Source organism: Herpailurus yagouaroundi, unplaced genomic scaffold, assembly GCF_014898765.1.
Source record: "Herpailurus yagouaroundi ecotype Mexico unplaced genomic scaffold, PumYag 163, whole genome shotgun sequence".
In the NCBI taxonomy this organism is placed as follows: domain Eukaryota; kingdom Metazoa; phylum Chordata; class Mammalia; order Carnivora; family Felidae; genus Herpailurus; species Herpailurus yagouaroundi.
The window spans coordinates 8,402,124-8,422,063 of NW_024412404.1; the positions used below are offsets into that span (position 1 = coordinate 8,402,124).

Sequence of the window (19,940 nt, forward strand, 5' to 3'; positions counted from 1 at the left end):
ACTGTAAAGCATTTGATTTTTTGCCCCTATGTTAGGAACACCCTGCACACAAGACTGAGAGGGAACTGGTTGATGGTGAGAGGCACCTCTAAATGCATTTCAGGCTAGGAAGAATACTCCTAATAAAAAGCTGTGTAGTTTTAACTTCTATTAGGGACTCATTAGGCTTTTGTGGACTGAGGAAGCTAAATGGTAACATAGTACTAATTAACAGGCAAAATATATTCTAAGTTCCAAATAGTCAATTTACAAATGGGCTACATGTACTTTCTCATCAGAAGATTATGTCTGATCTCACTTAGGTCTCATACCCTGGCCTAATAACTATTAGTGTTACTAATAACTTAGTGTAATTCACTAAGACTTGTAAGGAATGAATGCATGCAGAAAGATTTCAGGTGCATAAATGTGTGCTTCTGGCTTTCTGCTTCTCTAGTTAGGGAAAGTAGAATAAGATTAGAGCTATTCTTAATGGTGAACATGGCATGATGTATAAATTTGTCAAATCACTAAGTGGTACACCTAAAATTAACACAATATTGTGTGTCTACCAAACTCGAAAAAAAAAAAAAAAAAGATTAGAGATTCTTTGGAAAGAAATAAAATCAACTCTCGAAACTTTTGCAGCTTGATCCACTTAATAGCAGTCTCTGATCTAAAAGCATTCAGAAAGATGTCCCCTCTCTCCATCAAGAAATTAAACACCTATAAAACTTGGGCTCACTTTCCAATTTTAGATTTATTGTGCTAACTTTATTCCTTTTATCTCCAAGTTGATTCCCTACTCTGCCATTTAGCTGTTTGACCTTAGGCAAGTTGCTTAATTTCTCTCAGCTAGGGTTTCATCAGCAAAACAGTAATAAAAGTATTTATCTCAATCATTGTGAGCACGGACATAATGAGGTAAAGAGTATAAGGTGTTTTGCATGATGCTAGCTAGCACAGATTACTGAGTGTTTTATTTATTTTACTTTATTTTCTTCCCTGTTTTGCTCTTCTCTTTATTATCAGAAAAAAAGGGGGTTTTGTCCTGTAAAAGCAATAAAATAGCCATTCTGCCAATACTTCTGATTAACCAGCCTCTTCCATCCACAAAAGACAAAAATGGAACCAAATGCAGGCTCTTGTATAGATGAGCTCTATAGAGCACATTGGAGGAACTCACTGTATTTATTTTTAATTGAGTGGAATTATGAATTGATCAAAAGAAACAGATCAGTCCCAACTTATATAATCAGACTGGTGATTAAAACAAAGTTTGGCTTCTAGGCCTGGAATTATTCATCAGTAATTATTAGTTAGCATGTTTGCTTGTTAAGTCTTGGCCAAATACTATCCCGGAAAGTAATACTGGAAAGTTTCAGTTTCAGAGAAATTTCATACAACAATTAAATGTATATCAAAATTTTGGGTGTATAATTTCAGCTGACCATTTTGCACATGCCATCTTTTGGCCTGTTAATATTCCTGAAAAACACTTATCTGTATTTGGAAGTTGGATATCATGATCCAACAACTACAGTATATTTAACATTACCTTATAAAATAAATTTTCCCCAAGGAAAATGTCACTGCTCATCAGGAGTTTTGGAGACTCGAATGACCTCTTTCCACATAAGATATGGGGGAGGGGGTGTTTATTTTTTTAAGTTTATTTTTTTTATTTTGAGAGAGAGAGATTGCAAATGGGGAAGGGGCAGAGAGAGAGAGGCAGGGAGACAGAGAGAATCTCAAGCAGGCTCTGCACCACCAGCACAGAGCCCGAGGTGGGGCTCAAACTCACAAACCAATACATCATGACCTGAGTTGAAGTCAGATGCTTAACCATCTGAGCCACCCAGGTGGCCCTGGGGAAAAATGTTTAAAAGTAGAAAGGGAAGAAGATTAATATCCACTGAACAATGATGTTCACATCATGTGGCCTTTGGTACTTTAATGCATCATCCCATTCAACCTTACTATTATTTTCATTTTACAATGGAGTATATCCTTTACAGTACAGAATCAAGAGATACTAAGTGACTTTCCCAAGAACATCAAGCCAAAATTCAAAACCAAGTCTGTCTCCATATTTTATACTTTATTCAATAAGTTATGCCATTTGCCATCTTTTAAAATTTTCTATAAGACTCATTGTCATTCTACTTGGTTTATATACTAATTCATTCAACAATGATTTATTGAATGTTTTTTATATCAGGCTAGGAAAACAAAAACAAAGGTTCTAGACAGTATTCCCAGGGGCCCAGCACAGCGTATTGCACACAGTAGGCACTTAAGACATACTTGTTGAATGAATGAATGAATGAATGAATGAATAAACATATTCCTGTCCTCAATGTGCTAATCTTCTATTTAGAACTGCACTATCCGATACATAGCCGCCAGCCATGTATGGCTATTTTACACTTAAAATATGGCTAGTCTAGATTAAGAATGGCTGTAAGTCGGGGCGCCTGGGTGGCGCAGTCGGTTGAGCGTCCGACTTCAGCCAGGTCACGATCTCGCGGTCCGTGAGTTCGAGCCCCGCGTCGGGCTCTGGGCTGATGGCTCAGAGCCTGGAGCCTGTTTCCGATTCTGTGTCTCCCTCTCTCTCTGCCCCTCCCCCGTTCATGCTCTGTCTCTCTCTGTCCCAAAAATAAATAAACGTTGAAAAAAAAAAAAAATTTAAGAATGGCTGTAAGTGTAAAATACACACCAGATTTCTAAGACTTAGTATGAATAATATATCTCATTAATAGTTTTTATATTATTACATGTTGAACTGATAATATTTGAGGTATATTGGATTAAATAAAACATGTTATTAAGATTGGTTTCACCTGTTTATTTTTACCTTTTATTTTAGGGTGGTTACAGGAAACTTTTAAGTTATATATGTGGCCCGCCTTCTATTTCTATTGGATAGCATTGATCTAGTGTCATTAAGTCTTGAGTCACTTGCTTTTCTGTTTTAAGTTCATTATTAAATCAAATCTTCTTCTCTCTCTCTTGAATGTATAAGACTAAATCAGGTTTTAAATGCAGTCTCTTTTTTTGTTAATACAGTCTTTTTAAATACCAGTCTATGTTATAAGATTCTAATCAATTGTTAGGCATTATAAAATGTTTATATCCAGATATGAAATAGTCCATACACAAACTCTTCTAAGATATGATTTCCCTTTAGACCCTACTGTGGTGAAAAGCAGCTGCATTTTTCTAAATCCATTACTGGATCTGGTTCTAGAAGATTAAATTTAACCTTCCACCCAGCAATCAAATACTCAAGGGTGTTCATCAACTGTCTCTATCTCACTTCATGCTTCACCCAGCTTAGTGATCTAGAATTCGTTTCTATTGCATTCCTGGAACACGTGAATGAGCATTGTGCCTTTAGTCATGCTATTATCTCCACTTAGAGTTCTAGTTTTTCAAATCCAGCTCCTGCCTAGTCATCAAGTTTTGATGTAAATATTGCTTATATTGCTTACTTCATACTAAATTCCCAAACTACTCTAATCCCATATAGTTTTATCCCTCCTCTTACTTCCAAAACACTAATATCTCATTCAAAAATATCTCCACCTGACTATGGAAAGGCTCTGACTTTTCTATAATTGTATCCCCATTTCCCTGAATTCCAAACACCATGAATGGAAAATTTATAAAGAAATCTCTCTAGCCAAAGCATAAGAGACTGTTAAAAACTGAGAACAAACTGAGGGTTGATGGGGGGTGGGAGGGAGGGGAGGGTGGGTGATGGGTACTGAGGAGGGCACCTTTTGGTACGAGCACTGGGTGTTGTATGGAAACCAATTTGACAATAAATTTCATTATTAAAAAAAAAAAAAAAGAAATCTCTCCAACATGGAAAGGTCACTCACTGTGCATTCACATTGGGCTTTCTAAATTTTTTAAATTATTATTATTATTATTATTATTATTATTTATTCTGAGACAGAGAGAGAGCAAGCGGGGGAGGGGCAGAGAGAGAGAGGAAGGGAGAGAATCCCCAGCGTGCTCTGCACCCTCAGCTCAGACCCCAAGGTGGGGCTGGGGCTCCTGAACCATGAGATCATGACCTGGGCCAAAATCAACAGTTGGATGCTCAACCAACTGAGCCACCCTGGCGCCCCTCAAGTTAGGCTTTTAAGGATCATGTTCATCATGACTTTTAGCTGAAAGGATTAAGATGCTAAACAGTTTTTAATCCAGGGAGTGGGCAGTCACACCTGTCCTCTATATAACCAAAAGCATTCCTGACTTAGCTATAATATCCCTTCCCCATCAGAAAGGGAGAGCTGCCAAGATGCTCACTGAGAACAGTTGTTGGTTTGTGTACAGTATAAGTATGGGTTTGTTCTTTTTCTTTTTCTTTTTTTTTTTTTTTCTTTTTTAGGGGAATGAGGAAGAATGGGATGGGACTCTAAAAGCTCTATTTATTTATAACTGAGCATATCCTTATTTGATAACAGATGATCAATTAAAGCAATGTGTGACACTTGAACAGGATTCTGTCAAAAAGCAAAGATATAAGTAGAGCTAGGAGCAATGAGCACTTCTTGCAAACAGCAAGAGTCCCCTCTCCAGCCTTCTCTCTTGGCACTGGGGCTTTGCTAAATCCGGCTCACCATTTTGTGAGTGGGAACAATCAGCTTTGTAGGTTGGAGGGAAGTATTATAATTAAATGTCCACCCACTTTTTCCTTTTTGATGAAAGGCTCCCATGAAACTTACTAAAATAAGGTACATCAAGACAGATGAATTTTTGATGAATAAGTCAAAGCACTGACGAAGCTGGCTTTGCACACAGAGAAACTTAATTTGCAGAAAATTTTCAGGCCTAGATCATTAACACTGTCATATTTAATGAGAATTAATATGGTAAAACCCATGGGATAAACCAGAGATTTTACCTTTTTAGTTGATCGCAACTATGTAGTGTTCAGCATGAACTGATTGCTGAGAACACGTTGTAATATGGTTCAAAAATAATAGTGGAGTTTTTAGAATGTAATTTTAAAGAAATATTAAATAACAGCCATTATAATAAGCAATACATGTATTGAATGCAATGGCATTCTTCTGAATTACAGTTATATTACCGCATTAAAGTTACAAACTGTATCTCTGAAGTGGGCAAAGTTCTTTAAAAATGTTATCTAATGGTGACAAATTCCTTCAGAGAGAGATCTGGAGTAGGGTTTATAGTGTTTGCTTTTGATGGCAAAGTATTTGCTAATATCATTGTGAAGAATTATTTTAAAGTATTCATGTTCACTAAAGCAGGAAGGCACTCTACTAAAAAATTGGGCTCAGACATATGTTCCAAGTCCAGTTACTGGAATCCCCAAAGATAACTTTTTAGAGAGAAAGAAAATTGAGCTAGTGTTATCATTGTGTTCCTTCATTCAATACCGATTTATTGAGTACTAGCTGCATAGACTTGGCTAACAGAATAGGCTCATAGTGATGACAGGTAAAATTCTTACTCTCTAGAATCTAAATATTGTAATTTTTAAGATAAAATTAATATTTTAAACTTTACTTTTAATAGGCATTACTGGTGGAATTCACCAGAGTTGATGGTGCCCTAATTTACCATCAATGCAAGATCAAAATAATGGGGAGTATAATTCAATGGCACATTTGTCATTAGATGCTAATCACTTTGTGAAGATGAGTTTTAAAATTCCAACCTTTTTCTTCTTTCAAGATTGTATTTAAATTCTAGTTAATATATAGTGTAGTATTAGTTTCATGGGTAGAATTTAGTAATTCATCAATTGCATATAACACCCAGGGCTCATTACAACAAGTGTCCTCCTTAATGTCCATCACTCATTTACCCCATCCACTCCAATCACTCCTCCAGAAATCCCAAGTTTGTTCCCTATACTTATTAGTTTCTTATGGTTTTCCCTCCCTCTCCCTTTTTATCTTATTATGCAAACTTTTTGACTCCTTCTTCTCATTCCCACTGTGGCTGGGTGGATCCCAAGTTACACAGAGTAACTGGGATGTTCAAAGTAGGATAAGTTTTGCATAATAGTTACTCAGTTCAACATAGTGAAACAAAATTAGCCTCAAGAATCTAGGTTCTCCAGTTATTGACACTACCTAGGGTTTTATAACCATCACTTCACCCATTATCATTTTATACCAAACTGCATGATAATACAATAGGAGACCTCAGATATGACCCCACTAGACGATGGGAATATTCAGGCCCAATTTATTGGCTACTCTGTTCCTCATCTCTATTTATTTTCCCCAAACCCCATATCCTTTTGTTTGCCTAATTATTATCCATAGAATTTCTTTGTTTTTTAATTTTTTTTCAACATTTATTTATTTTTGAGACAGAGAGAGACAGAGCATGAACAGGGGAGAGGCAGAGAGAGAGGGAGACACAGAATCTGAAACAGGCTGCAGGCTCTGAGCGGTCAGCACAGAGCCCGACGCGGGGCTCGAACTCACGGGCCGTGAGATCATGACCTGAGCGGAAGTCGGACGCTTAAACGACCAAGCCACCCAGGCGCCCCAAGAATTTCTTAATGCTTTTTTTGTTTGTTTGTTTCTTTGTGTTCCCATACAGTTTTTACTCTCTTTTTGGTAAAAGTTGCAACTTTAACCATTTTCCAGAGTATTCCTTTAATAGCATGAAGTTTTTCTTCAAAGATCTGATAGGAATTCTTTAAAAATGGACTTTTCTTTCCATTTAAGTCTTACTTTAACAAGTTCACTGATTTTAGATTTCTCTGACAAACACAGTTGAGGTATCAAAACCCAGACATGTTGAAAATAGCTTTTCCTTGAAGTCATTTAGAATCTAAGACTTTCTGTCCTACTCTGTCAAATTACGCAGTTTGGGAATAAGATGGGTATAAGTGGTCTGGGTGGACAGGTGGTAGTGAAAACAAAGGTGGATTGGTAAACAATGTAGACAAAGTAAACTCACAGTGTCTTCTGAAACTGATGTATTTAAGTTCTCCTATTTCCCCAGACTCTGTCACAGACACTTCTGGCAGAATGTTTGTAGTAAATTAATGATGATTTTCTCTATTGCCTTTGTTAGACAGCTCCTTCCAAAAAGAAATTTTCCTGGGAGATAAATGCAGTGTGTTTTATTTGTTTGTTTCTTTGTTTGTTTTGCTTTTTTTTTTTTCTTTGAGAGAGAGAGAGAGAGAGAGCAGGAAGGGAAGGGGCACAGAGAGAAGGGAGACAGAGAATCCAAAGTAGGCTCCACACTGTCAGCACAGAGCCCAATGTGGGGCTCAAACCCATGAACCATGAAATCATGACTGGAGCTGAAGTCAGACACTCAAGTGACTGAGCCACCCAGGTGCCCATGTTTTGTTAAACAACGTAGTGGATAAGCAGTATACTTAAAAACTATTTTCCTCCAGTCTCTATCTCTTAGAAAATTAGAAGTCTCCCAATTGTAAAAAAATATTTGTTATACCATAAAATTTTAAAAGCTGGCAGTGACCTTAGATATTATCTTGTTTACCTTCACTTTATATCAAACAAATGAAATCCTGAGAAGTATAGTAGATCAAAGGTAGCTGTAAACACTTTTCTAGTCTGTCCGTTGAAAGGTGAAGTTTCATGCCTCCCTGCCTCCCTTCAGATTTGGGCAGGCTTTATGATTGCTTGACTAATAATATACAGTGGAAGTGGTATTCTGCCAATTTCAGGCCCAAGTCTTAAGAGGATGTAAGCTTATACTTCCTGTTTCTAACTTGCTTTTGCGACTTCTCATCTCAGAACCAGCAATAATTTTGCAAGAAGCTAAAGCCACATAGAAAGGCCATGTATTGGTGCCCCAGTGAAGAGCCACAGCTAAGCTCCCAGCTGACAGTTATCATTCACTTCCTCCAGTCATGTAACTGTGCCATTTTCTATATCTAGCCCAGTCAAACCTCTCGAGGGTTCCAACCCTAGCCATTATTTAACAGTAATTACATGAGAAAACCTAAGTGAGAGTTGCCCATGTGCCCAGTCAACCCATAATGAAAGAATAATAAATGGTTGTTTTGAGCCACTAAGTTTGAAGATGGACTGTTACATGGTATAATCTAACTGGAACTGAAAACGCCTTAGACGAGTTTCTCAGTAGTACCAGAGGGAGAACTACGAGAGTGCAAAGCTAGCATAATCGCATCGTACATGTGAAGGAGACATTCAAAGTTAGATAAGACTCATTCTCAGTCCCCCAGTAGCTCAAAATTATAAAATATTTCTATTCTTTCAATGATCACATGAAATGCAGAATTTTCAAGAACGTTGAATATTTAAAACACATTCTCAGGGTTCTGTCTACATAATAATAAACCATTATTCTCAATACATTAAGGTAGCATTTTTTAAAGTTTATTTATTTATTTTGGGAGAGATAGAGCATGAGCAGGGGGAGGGGCAGAGAGAGACAGGGAGAGAGAAAATCCCAAGCAGGCTCTGCACTATAGAATACGTGACCTGAGCCGAAACAAAGAGTCAGACACTTAACTGACCAAGCCACCCAGGCGCCCCTAAGATAGCATTTTCAAGTGTTCCTTCAAGGCACTGCCTTAGTAATAAGTGTCATGGAAGAAGAACTCCTCAGGTAAACTGATTTGGGGAAAATTCTGACTTAATTGAAAAATCTATGGATTTTTCAGAACTGTAAAATCTCCAAGAGGAGAAATAGATACAACTATTTCTCCAAAATTGTGTAATTAAAGGGCCCTTCTTTATTGAGCACCTTATGAGATTTATGTTTCATAGACTAAGCAACTAAGAAAATATTTCTAAACTAATAAATAGGAATAGGGATGCAACTTTATTAGCAGACACCAATTTTACTTTTAGAATATGTCACCGACAAGTTGTTTTCATAATTTGATGTACCTTCAGCTTAGAGAACACATTTTTAGAAAAAAATGTTTATGATTATCAGGGGCTATACTTAGTTAGGTGCCTTTAATGACCTGCTCCTTCTGCTTTGCCTCTTACTTTTAACATTTCTCTGTGGGAAGAGTGCATACATATTTGAGGAAGACTATAAGAGGGAATAAATAAAGCTAGAACTATATAAATAATTGAATGAATTAGTTAAAAATTGTAAGCCTGGAAATCAGCTCCATCTCCAATTGGACTGGTTTGGGTTTGTAGCTTTATTTCTATATAAGGCCAATGTAACAGATATCCTGTCATGCAGAGTTGTTGGGAAGTTCAAAGTCAATTTCAAAGTTGGAGGTAGGTCAGTTTTAGGGCTGACAAGATCTTAGTAATTAGCTATTTATCAACTCCTTTCATTTTTTAGATATGAAGACTAGGAAGCAGAAAGTTTGCAGTGAAAATGCTAGTTACATTGGAAACTTCCTTCCCAGGGATCCACATTTAAGATGTTGGGAAAATCCTCTCCGTTAATAGATGTTATATCAAATGCTATGATTCTAAGTCAGGTTCTGTCTATTTCTAACTCACAAGGTTACCAAACAATTTGAGCCCCTAAACATATTTCACCACAAAGTTCATGGCCAGTAAGTATGTAAAGGTGTGGCAGTCAGAAGATTTAATAATCAGTACGGCATGGCACTGACACTGAGAACAGACACTAGCCATAAACAACTGGTACAGTCATGCTGATGGATGTTAGCAGTGTATCAGCTCTGGTAAACGAATCTGGTCAGGCGGATTTTCCCTTCTTCCATGGGTTCCTGGCTTTGTGAGAACTGTCACATTATTGGTTTTAGAAATCCTTCCATTGACACTCATTCTTCTACTATGCCTGCATTCCTGATCCTCATAATATAATAGGTTTCTTCTCTGTTTCCTAGGAATTGTCTAGCACTTTATGGCTCTTTCAGCAATATAACACCTTGCCCCCAAATCATGCGGCATTTTCATGCTTCCAGTTTCCAAGCTGAAGAAAATGATAGTTTTATCATCTCTTGCCTCTACTGGGACATGGACCAATCTACTATCCTCACTTATTTATTCTGGATTTTTCTACCCCTATAATCTTACATTCTTTTTCTTCATAGTTGAATATGATTTGAAAATCTGGAAGAGTAATACAAACACAAAAAGATGGTAGAAAAACAATAAAATGGCATGAGGTAGAGTACTTGATACTTTGTTAGAATATGAAGAAAATATTTGTAAAGATAAAACAAAATATCTGCATTTGAACATTGTGTGTGTGAGTGTGTATGTGTGTAGCTCTGAACAAAATATGTATTAAAAAAAACAATTTAAACTTTGCTTCTTTTGCAGTAAGTTGTCAAAAGTTTTTATCTGAGTACAAGTCAATTGTAAATGGGGAATGAGAGCCTCATTCTCCTGGATTTAGGGCAGTTACAGTTCTAGTATACTTACCTCTATAAGCCTGCTGGTGTGCTCACGAAATATCGAAGCATATTCTTTTATTTCCTTTTCCCGGCCATTCTTGGCAGCTTCAATGAGAACCAAAAGTGGGACCGTTGTATCCAAAAAGGAGTCTGACACATGATCTATAATAGCCTTACGGAGCTGAGGAGAAATAAAAAATTCATTTTTTTTTTCAGGAAATGGTTCATGTTATTTCCTATTTTTATAATCCCAGTAGTTACAAAATTCATCTTATGTATTTTCACACAATCTCTAAGTAATAATACTTAAGACTGTGTATGAATGTCACTTACAAAGTTAAAACAAACTGGGGCACCTGGGTGGCTCAGGTGGTTAAGCGTCCGACTTCAGCTCAGGTCATGATCTCACAGTTCATGAGTTCAAGCCCCATGTCAGGCTCCGTGCAGACAGCTCAAAGCCTGGAACCTGCTTCCAATTCTACGTCTCCCCCTTTCTCCCCCCCCCCCCCCCCGCTCACTCTGTCTCTCCATCACAAATAAATAAACACTTTTTTAAAAATTAAAAAAAAAAAAAACCAATGTTAAAACAAACAAAATATCCAAGAAAAAAAGTCATTGAGGAATAGCTTTCTTATTCTCAAAATTTGCCTTTATTCTTAAGTTATACTTAGCCCAGAGGTCAGATTATAAGTAATAATACTCCATTTTCCATCAAAAAATACCACACTATTGTAATGTTTATGCATGTGTACAAACAACATTGTACATCATGTATTTTCATAATTACAAAATTATGAAATGTTTTCTACTTTGTTGGAGGAACTGATGATAAATTTTGATTAGCTAAATTGTAGTCTTCATGGTAATTAAACCAAGTTAGATCACCAATTATGCCAGTTGATAACAGATTAATAGAGCAAGGAGAATAATAAATGAGTTTGATGTCCAATTTTCTTCATCTGCATTAATTGTTCTTGCCCTTACACCTTAAATTATTAAGCAAGTATAACATTCTGCTACAATTAATTCTTTTAAATTAGATTATGTGGAAGCTCATAAATGACAATCAGACAATTACCCTATTCAGCAGATATTTTCTGAAATTTAAAACTGCATTGGAAAATTAATGCATTGTATTTGTATAATATATTGAGCCCTAAAGGATCACAATATCTTGAAATGTTTCATCAACAATGTCAATGACTATGAATAGCTCCCCAATTTTTTAGTCAACCTCCTCACTGAATTTAATTTCTTCTATACATTATCATACAATATCATATGGGAAATTTATAATGTGTACTTTAGGGTACTCTTTAAAACCAAAAGATAATTACCCTAGTTTTGGAATACAGGCGAATATTAAATAATGTGGCTGCCTGAAAAAAACCCACTATATTCTTGTAATATTTATAGTATAATAAATCCATAATAATTACAGATTTCCAGGAGAAAAAATATCTCTGCCTACATGCAGGCAGAAGAACTGTGAAATTTTCTGGTTTCTAACAATTTCACAAAGGCTGTGGGAAGATCCCCCAGGAAAGAATCTACTTAGCATGCAGAAAGGCAAATCACTAATGGCAACTGATTAATATCATCTGAGAACTTACTAGGACAGGGTGCAGAGTGGTAAGGACTTACAAGGCAAGGGGAAGACCTTGAGTGAATGAACAATGTGTTTGATGTCCATCAAAGGTGGACCAGAGAAGTCAGACAAAGAATCATAAGTTAGGACTTGAGCTGGGAGCTACTAGTTATGTTAGTTCCAGATACATAAAAGTAGAAGGAATCTCAGAGGGGGAAGAGTTTTCAATGACCATCCCTCCCCTTTATCCTCTTTTTCTTTCATTTGTAACCAGCATATATAGAAGGAGGGCTAAGAGGAGATCTGCACTAAAGCTATGCAATTAACAGCCAACATACATACGGGAGGTTTTTCAAGCCAAGGAGGTAGACAGGATCACACAGAGGGAGATGCACAGTAAGGAGATGTCCAAGAATTAAAACTTAGGAAATACTACCATAAGTGGAAATCATGCAGATGGAAGAGTAGGATCTAAAAAGAGACTGAGATGATGGCCAAAAAAAAAAAAAAAAAAAAAAAAAAAAAAGAGCAAATGACCAACAACTAAAAGAGAAATATTCCAATAAATCTGTGTCAATGCTTTCCAAATGAACTTATCCTACTAGATGCAATTATAATACCCACATTATGAACTTGTTGAATCTTTTCTCTGCATTTGATCTTTTCTTTGTATTTGGTTCCATTAAACTCAATAATTGTTTCTCAACATTATCTCTTTACCTTTCTACTACAGCAAGATCTTATGAAATACATCAAGATGAAAATACATGGTCCCTTAGTGGGGGAGTGAGAGTCATCAAATGTTACAGTAAGGGAAAATAAGGAAACTGACAGGGAAGAAATTTCAAAAAAAAGATGAGTTTCGGAGTTTAATTTTAAAAATAAGTTAAATAAAAAGAAATCGGATTTGTCTGATGGATTTGACCACTAAGAGGTCATTGATAAACTTAGTGAGACCAGTTTGAGTGGAAAGTGAAACCAGGAGTCATATTGTGATGGTTTGGAGAATGAATGGGAGATGAGACTTTGATGTATGTTCCCATCTACAACTATATCCAGAGAGTTAGACTGTCTTCTTGTGCTTCTAAAAAATATATTTTGTTTTATCACCATACAAAAATCTAGAGAATAGCCATTGTCCCACATTGTGCCAATTTTTATAAATTTATGAATAATTTTAACAGCCTTCCAGTACCTGGATACGTTTGTTATGGTCTGTCCATTTCCCCTCTGTAGTGCTACCATTTGTCTTCCCTTCATTTTAATGGTATTTACTCCCATGTTTCCCCCCCCCCAAGTTGTTCTACTATGTTTTCCCTGCTATTCATTCAATCCTTCATTCCATACACAAGTGCTGAAACAGGCTTGAGGTATAGCTGATTTACTATTATTAAGGAATAAATACAGATATTCTTTGGCTAAATTATTATTATTTTTTTAACTAAACTATGTTAGGAACACATTTGTTGCTTTATTCTAAGGGGTGTTGCTAAATCCAAAACACAGTAAATGTAAAAGGTACACCATGGAGGTGTGGTATTATGTTCAGGAGGACAAGACAGAAGGACTGGGAAATGAGCTTACAAATAAGTTCTGTGCCAATGCTTTCAAAATTCTGTCGGAGTTAAGATTCTGTTAGTGACAGTAGTGACTTCAAAGAGCATATCCTCTCCTCTTTCCTTGCCTGTTCTCTTACACTTCATGTTCTCTTACACTTGCTTCTTGGAATTGCCTCCTAAGTAAACTACCTGCCTAAGGTTCTGGTCTCAGGATCTGCTTTCAGGGGAATCTGATATAAAACAGACACAGTTGTTTGGCGGTAATGTTGTTTGGTCATATGCCAAGCAATAGACGGATGTCTTACATAAACTACCCAGTGATGACCACACATTACCACTTCTGCTTTGCACACTACTGATTCTGATACCGCCATCCCCAGTACTATGCTGACTGTGTCAGAGGAATTACCATGATATAGGACTAGAACTACAAATAGGGACAAGATATGGAAGGCTTCAAATGCTATGCTATGTAATTTTCTTTAGATGTTATGGCATATTCTGACATACGTTTTTTTTTTTCAATTTCTGTTGTACAGTCATCTATATCTGTGTATAACACCTAAGAAGCCTCTATCTTATTTATTTCCATATTATTTTTCAGCCCAATGGAAAAATTCATTCCTTTCATTTGAGTGATATACAAAAAAACTTTATTTTATTTTTTTTATTTATATATGAAATTTATTGTCAAATTGGTTTCCATACAACACCCAGTGCTCATCCCAAAAGGTGCCCTCCTCAATACCCATCACCCACCCTCTCCTCCCTCCCACCCCCCATCAACCCTTAGTTTGTTCTCAGTTCTCAACAGTCTCTTATGCTGTGGCTCTCTCCCACTCTAACCTCTTTTTTCAAAAAAACTTTAAAGAAGAATCCAACATTCCAATGTAAAAATAGGACACCCTTAGAGGCTGCAGCACTAAAATCTGAAGTTAGTGGGAGGCCAATAGGAGTTAGAGGTATGTATTTTCAATAAATACCTGTTTGTGGCCAGGCATGAAAGATGTCAGGCACAAAATCAGACTGAGGGGCTTTCCATCTTTTCTCACTACAGTTTAATAAAAGGCTTTGAGACATCAATTTTTCTATTTCCCACTGATGTAAGTGGTTTGGAATCTCAAATAAAATAATATATTCCTCTATAATTGAAACCCAAAAGTAAAAGCTGTATGTGAAAACTATCAGATAGCCCTGCCCACCCCCCTACTACCACCAAATAAGAGAATAGAAAGAACAAAACTGTGAGGGGAAGAGGAATGGAAAGAAAAGAAAGTGTTTCAGAAAAGAATTGTTCTCAGGGAGCTAGAAACATTTATATATGTGTATATTGATGCCATTTTGATTTTAAGTCAAATAGCAAAATGTGACTGTCAAACTTCAATTGACTAATAGGAACTAAATCACCCAATAATTAATTCAACATAAACCTACTGTGCCAATTTAATGAGACTTGTATCTTATGGAAAGTTAATATTCGATTACAAGGGTGATGAAGAAGAGCTATAAAGACATAGGTATTTTTTTCTAAGTGTGGCACTGGTACTATCAAAATGGGAAAGAGATGGAGATAGCGATTCAGCAAATGAACAACTAATGAATCAGTCAAGTTTTTGTTTTGTCTGCTTTTATCAGTACCCTACTTGATTTGACATATCTCAAGTCCTTACTTTGGCATTTATAAAATAGGCTATTTTTTTCTCAATATACACAAATAAAATTTTCAATTTGCCTTTAGTGAAATCTCAAAATGTGTGTTTCACTCTGCCTAATACAGTAGAAATGGAATATATTCTATTGCTTTAATTTTTTAAATGAAGAAATGAGGTTTAAAAATCTTCCTCCTTTATTAAGAATTTTAATGGTTATGCAGTTCCCAAATAAGTGATGGGAAGGAGACTAAAGAAGAAAAAATTTTAATTAAAAACTTGTAAAATAAATAGCAAGGAAGAAAAAAATTAGAATGGTAAATCAGTTTATGAGGCACTAGGAGTTTTTAGGGTGAATAGGCTATTATCCCTGACCCCTCATCTGGTGTTTACAAATTTGGGCAGGGGTTGGATGGACTTGGGTTCAAACTTCAGCTCTACCGGTTAGCAAAATATTGTTCAGTAAATCGACTTACCTGAGACACTGATGTAAAAATGCTATGACATTACTTCTTCTTTAAGAAATAAAAATCAATTATGTAAGGACTAATGTAAAGAGCTGGTAGAGAGCTTTGGAAAGCATTACTAAATGAAAGATATTGTTATAACTATCACTTTAAGGATTTAAAAATCCAGTGGGAAGAAAAATCCATTAAAAAAGAAAAATACAAGCAGAATATGATCACTACTATAAAAGAATTACATGTGCTCTAAGTGCTCCAGGAATAAAAATAATAATTCCACCTGGTGAAAATGCTAATGGTTTCATGCGAGAAGTAGCATTTACATTAGTCTTGAAGTTCCTAAGGTTGATTAGGGGTTGGGTGGGGGGAGTAAGAGGAACAGAAAAAACACCAAGTTAAACAAATTATATATACAAAGATACATGTGTTTTGGGGGGAGGGAGGTGATGGAAAATTTGGTGACTAGTAAGTAGATTCTTTAGTCAGGTTTAACTGACTGAACCACCCAGGTGCCCCAACTCTTTAGTCAGGTTAATGTGTGGTGTGGTGACAGGGAGGAACTGAAAAAACTGAAAAAGGAGAAGGAACATTACGAATAACGTTGATGCAAGTCAGGGCCAGATCACAGAGAATCTGGAACACCATGCCAAGGACTTTTGTCTTTGTTCTCTAGCACAACAGGCGGAAAAGTCACAAAGCAATTAGGTTCAGATAAATAAACACTAAGTCACTTTCTATAACATTTCATATTGTTGCCCCAAAATGTATAATTTGCTTCCCCTAATTCCTCATAGATGTCCAATGATTCTCTGAACCAGAGCTAAAATGTTTCTGCGTTGTTGAGGGACAAGCCATGGGTAAGCAAGGAGATTACATGAATGGGCAAGAAGATGTGTTCTGATCATTGTCTACTAAAAACAAACATGCAAATAAAAACAGACCTACAATATATGAACTTTAAATATTCCCAAGAAAAGCAGTTTAAGGGTAGGGGCTTTCTTCTTGCTGTGTGAAAGAGTGTATGTAAGATGCTTAAAACAAACTGCTTGATAAACTTTGCAAGAATAAGAAGAGGTGGAGATGCCTCATGTTGCTGTTGAACTAGTTTTTATTATTGCAAAAGAATAAACAGCAGGATGGAAAATGAAGTCTTAGGGAGGGCAAGTAAGGATACTGAGAATGAATCACAGCAACTACCTCACCAAAATCAAAGACCAAGAATGTGTCCAGAGACAAACTTCTAACAATCCCACGTCATCCTATACACATGTATCACTTTTTGAACTTCTACTTACTCTTCTTGACCTGGGGCAGGATTCATAACTATTTTTATCTATAGAATGGGGAAGTAATGGCATCCTGGTAACTTTGGAGCTTAAGCATTAAGAAAGTCTGGAAGCTTCCATTTCATCTTTCTTGGAGCCTTAAACTATCATGCAAGAAATCCAGGCTACCCTGCTGGAAAGAGCAGCCACATGAAGGGGTCCTAGGAGATCAGACACCACATGGAGAGAGGGAAGAAGAAGAAGAAGAAGCACTGAGGCCTCAAATGACCAGCCCTGAACCCAGACACAGTCACCCTTTGACTGCCACTACATGGGAGACCACAAGTGAAAACACTACAAAAATGGCTCTGCTGACCCCCAGCCAGCCTGTGCAATCATGAAACGTAATAAAAGGCTGCTATAGTTTGCAGTGGTTTCTTAAGCAACGACACTTCATCAAAACAATGAATATGCTGACCTATGAAACCATAGAGAATTTTCATACTTCTGGAACACAGCAGTTTTCTAAAGGCTGGAAATATCCCTTTACTATAAAGAAAAGTATTAGTAATCCCTCATGCTCTTTCTATATCACACTGTTAGTGAGGTGAAAACACAGATAGAATTGCAAGATTAAATACAAGATGCCTAGCCAAGTTCCAATTTCATACACACACACTATTTTTTTAAGTTTATTTATTTATTTTCTGAGAGACAGAGAGAAAGCATGAGTGGGGGAGGGCGGAGAGACAGACGAAAGAGAATCTCAAGCAGGCTCCGTACTAAGTCAAAGCAGAGTCAGATGCGGGGCTCCCTCCCATGAACCATGATATCATGACTTGAGCCAAAGTTGGACACTTAACCAACTGAACCACCCAGGTGCTCCTAAACATGCTACTTTTTAATATAATTATGCCCCATGCAATATTTGGGACATATTTAAACATGTTCCTTATTAATTCCTGAAAGTCAAATTTAACTGGGTATCTTCTGATTTTATCTGTTAAATCTGATAATCCTACATATAATGGGTTGCTTTATCTTGATTTTTTTTATAAATGACTCCAAAAGCTTTGGAGATATAAATGTAGATTAACACTTTCTGCATAACCTTGTTGAAGGCAGTATAGAGGGATGAGGCAGGAATGAAAGACATAATTGTTGATAGCTCATAGAAACAACTTTCCGAGTCCCAAGAGGAACAGATGGGGTAGAAATCCTGCAGAATATTGAAAATAGAAGTCCTGCAATGAAGAGAAAGGATGGCCCTGTGGGTAAAAGCTTCTGAATTGGTATAAGTTATGACCTGGTGTCAGTTCGATGCCCCTTCCTCCTTAGGCAGGTCACCTCACCACAAAGGCAGGCTTTCTCATCCACATTGTAGGACAGGTTGTGCTAAGCTGTTTGCAACTCTTACCTTCCGTGATTCTAAATGCTGACAGTAGAAATAGACTTCACATTAAGGCCATGAAGTCGAGAAACTGGAATTTTCCCAGCCCTCAAAATTGTTTTTCTACAGCTAATATTAACTGGCTGAGGGATCCCTATTTATTCCATTTCCAAATCTACCTCTGAATTAAAAAATTGCTCAGGCAATTTTACTAAATCTTCCCATTAAACTACAATAATATATTGCATTAAAAGCTTACGGTTGAAAAGCTTTTGCCTCTCTTTTATGAGTTACTGGTGACCAAGTTAAAGTTATACATGAAAAAGAACTCTGGTTATTAAAGAGTGGAAAATAATGGAAAGCACAGTCTTTGAAAATAGCTGTCTTCAGTTTCTAGAAGGAAAAAATTGACCTGTGGCATAATACTAGACTGCTAAATTATCTAATGAAATCCTTCCTAATCCAGTGTTCCTGATGACCTAATGTTACAAAGTAGCCTTAGCTTAAACAGAAACTAATTTTTGAAGCATTCTGAAAAGAATCGAAAGGGCAAATTGGTATGTCTCTGATTGCTAGCTGTTTGCTATAAGCATATGCATGATAAACTCAATTTTTAACATAATAGATTCAATTTACCAAAATTTCCTAAAAAAATCACTACGTAGCAGGCACTGATCGGCATTTCATTTAACCCTCACAGTCCTATTATGTATTATTAATTCCATTTTATAGGTTCAGAGATGTTCAAAAAGATTATTTTATCCCCAAGATCACACAGCTGATGAAGGCAGGGCCAGCACTTGAGTGTAATTCTAGTGTAACTCTGCCTGATATTAAGTCACATGCTCTTTTTCCTATTTTATGTTTGCCACAAAAAAGGTTGAGGTATGTAAATATGGCAGGTATATATTTATTGTTATAGTTTTGTGTTCTAAATTAATTGAAAAAGAACAAAAACAAGAAATAAATATGCTAGCAGTGGAAAAAAGTTCGTTTTGTATGGTGTTTCTGTCTCCATGTCTCTCATCCCTCACCTGTCTGCGAAGGTCTCTTGTCTTCTTGCACATATTGTCTATTGCAATATTCAGGGTATTACTCCTTTCCTTTTTTCCAGTCTGAAAAAGAGGGGAAAAATAGCATAAGCAATGGTATCAAATTACTCTTTATCACTTAGAAATTTGCTTTCTAAATTTCCTGAAAATAACAGCTTGAAAATTCAAGAATAGGTTTCAAAACTGCTATGATATTGCATATGATTCATGAGCACTTCACTTAAGACTAAGTAGAATGGTGATTAAAGCTCACATTATTTTCTTCCTTAAGCTTCTGTAATATTTCTGATACAGGGCTGGGTTGCATTCAGTGTGGCAGCCGGCAGAGCATTATCTCCAAGAAACTCTGATCTTCATTCTTAACAAGTCGACTTTTTAACCTCTAAGCATGCAATTAGCTTAAAAGCATTAGATGCCCAATTTGTCAACTTCTGTGGGAGTTTCTGAAGTCATTTTCATGGTGTATTGTGTAAGTTATGCAGAGCCATATTGGAGTTTTGCTAAACACTAAATAAAATATGCAGTGCAAATTCATACAATTTGCAAAAGTTGACCACAATTTTAGCTGACAATATTCCAAGAACAAATTGTTTCAAGTAGGAACTGGACGCTGTTTTTGGCTCTTTAAGATAATTTGTGCAACACCTTTTCATTT

General features: G+C 36.4%; 1 protein-coding gene across 2 annotated transcripts in view; it reads right to left on the minus strand.

Annotated features, from left to right (window-relative positions):
- The window catches only part of CTNNA3 (catenin alpha 3), a 1,766,595-nt gene that overhangs the window by 817,647 nt on the left and 929,008 nt on the right, over window positions 1-19,940 (minus strand). For both annotated transcript variants that reach the window (XM_040485152.1, XM_040485151.1), the window contains exons 8-9: window positions 19,268-19,348; window positions 10,347-10,499 (exon numbers count right to left, since the gene is read on the minus strand). In XM_040485152.1, coding sequence (XP_040341086.1) covers window positions 10,347-10,499; window positions 19,268-19,348 — 234 coding nt within the window. The remainder of the gene's footprint in view (window positions 1-10,346; window positions 10,500-19,267; window positions 19,349-19,940) is intronic.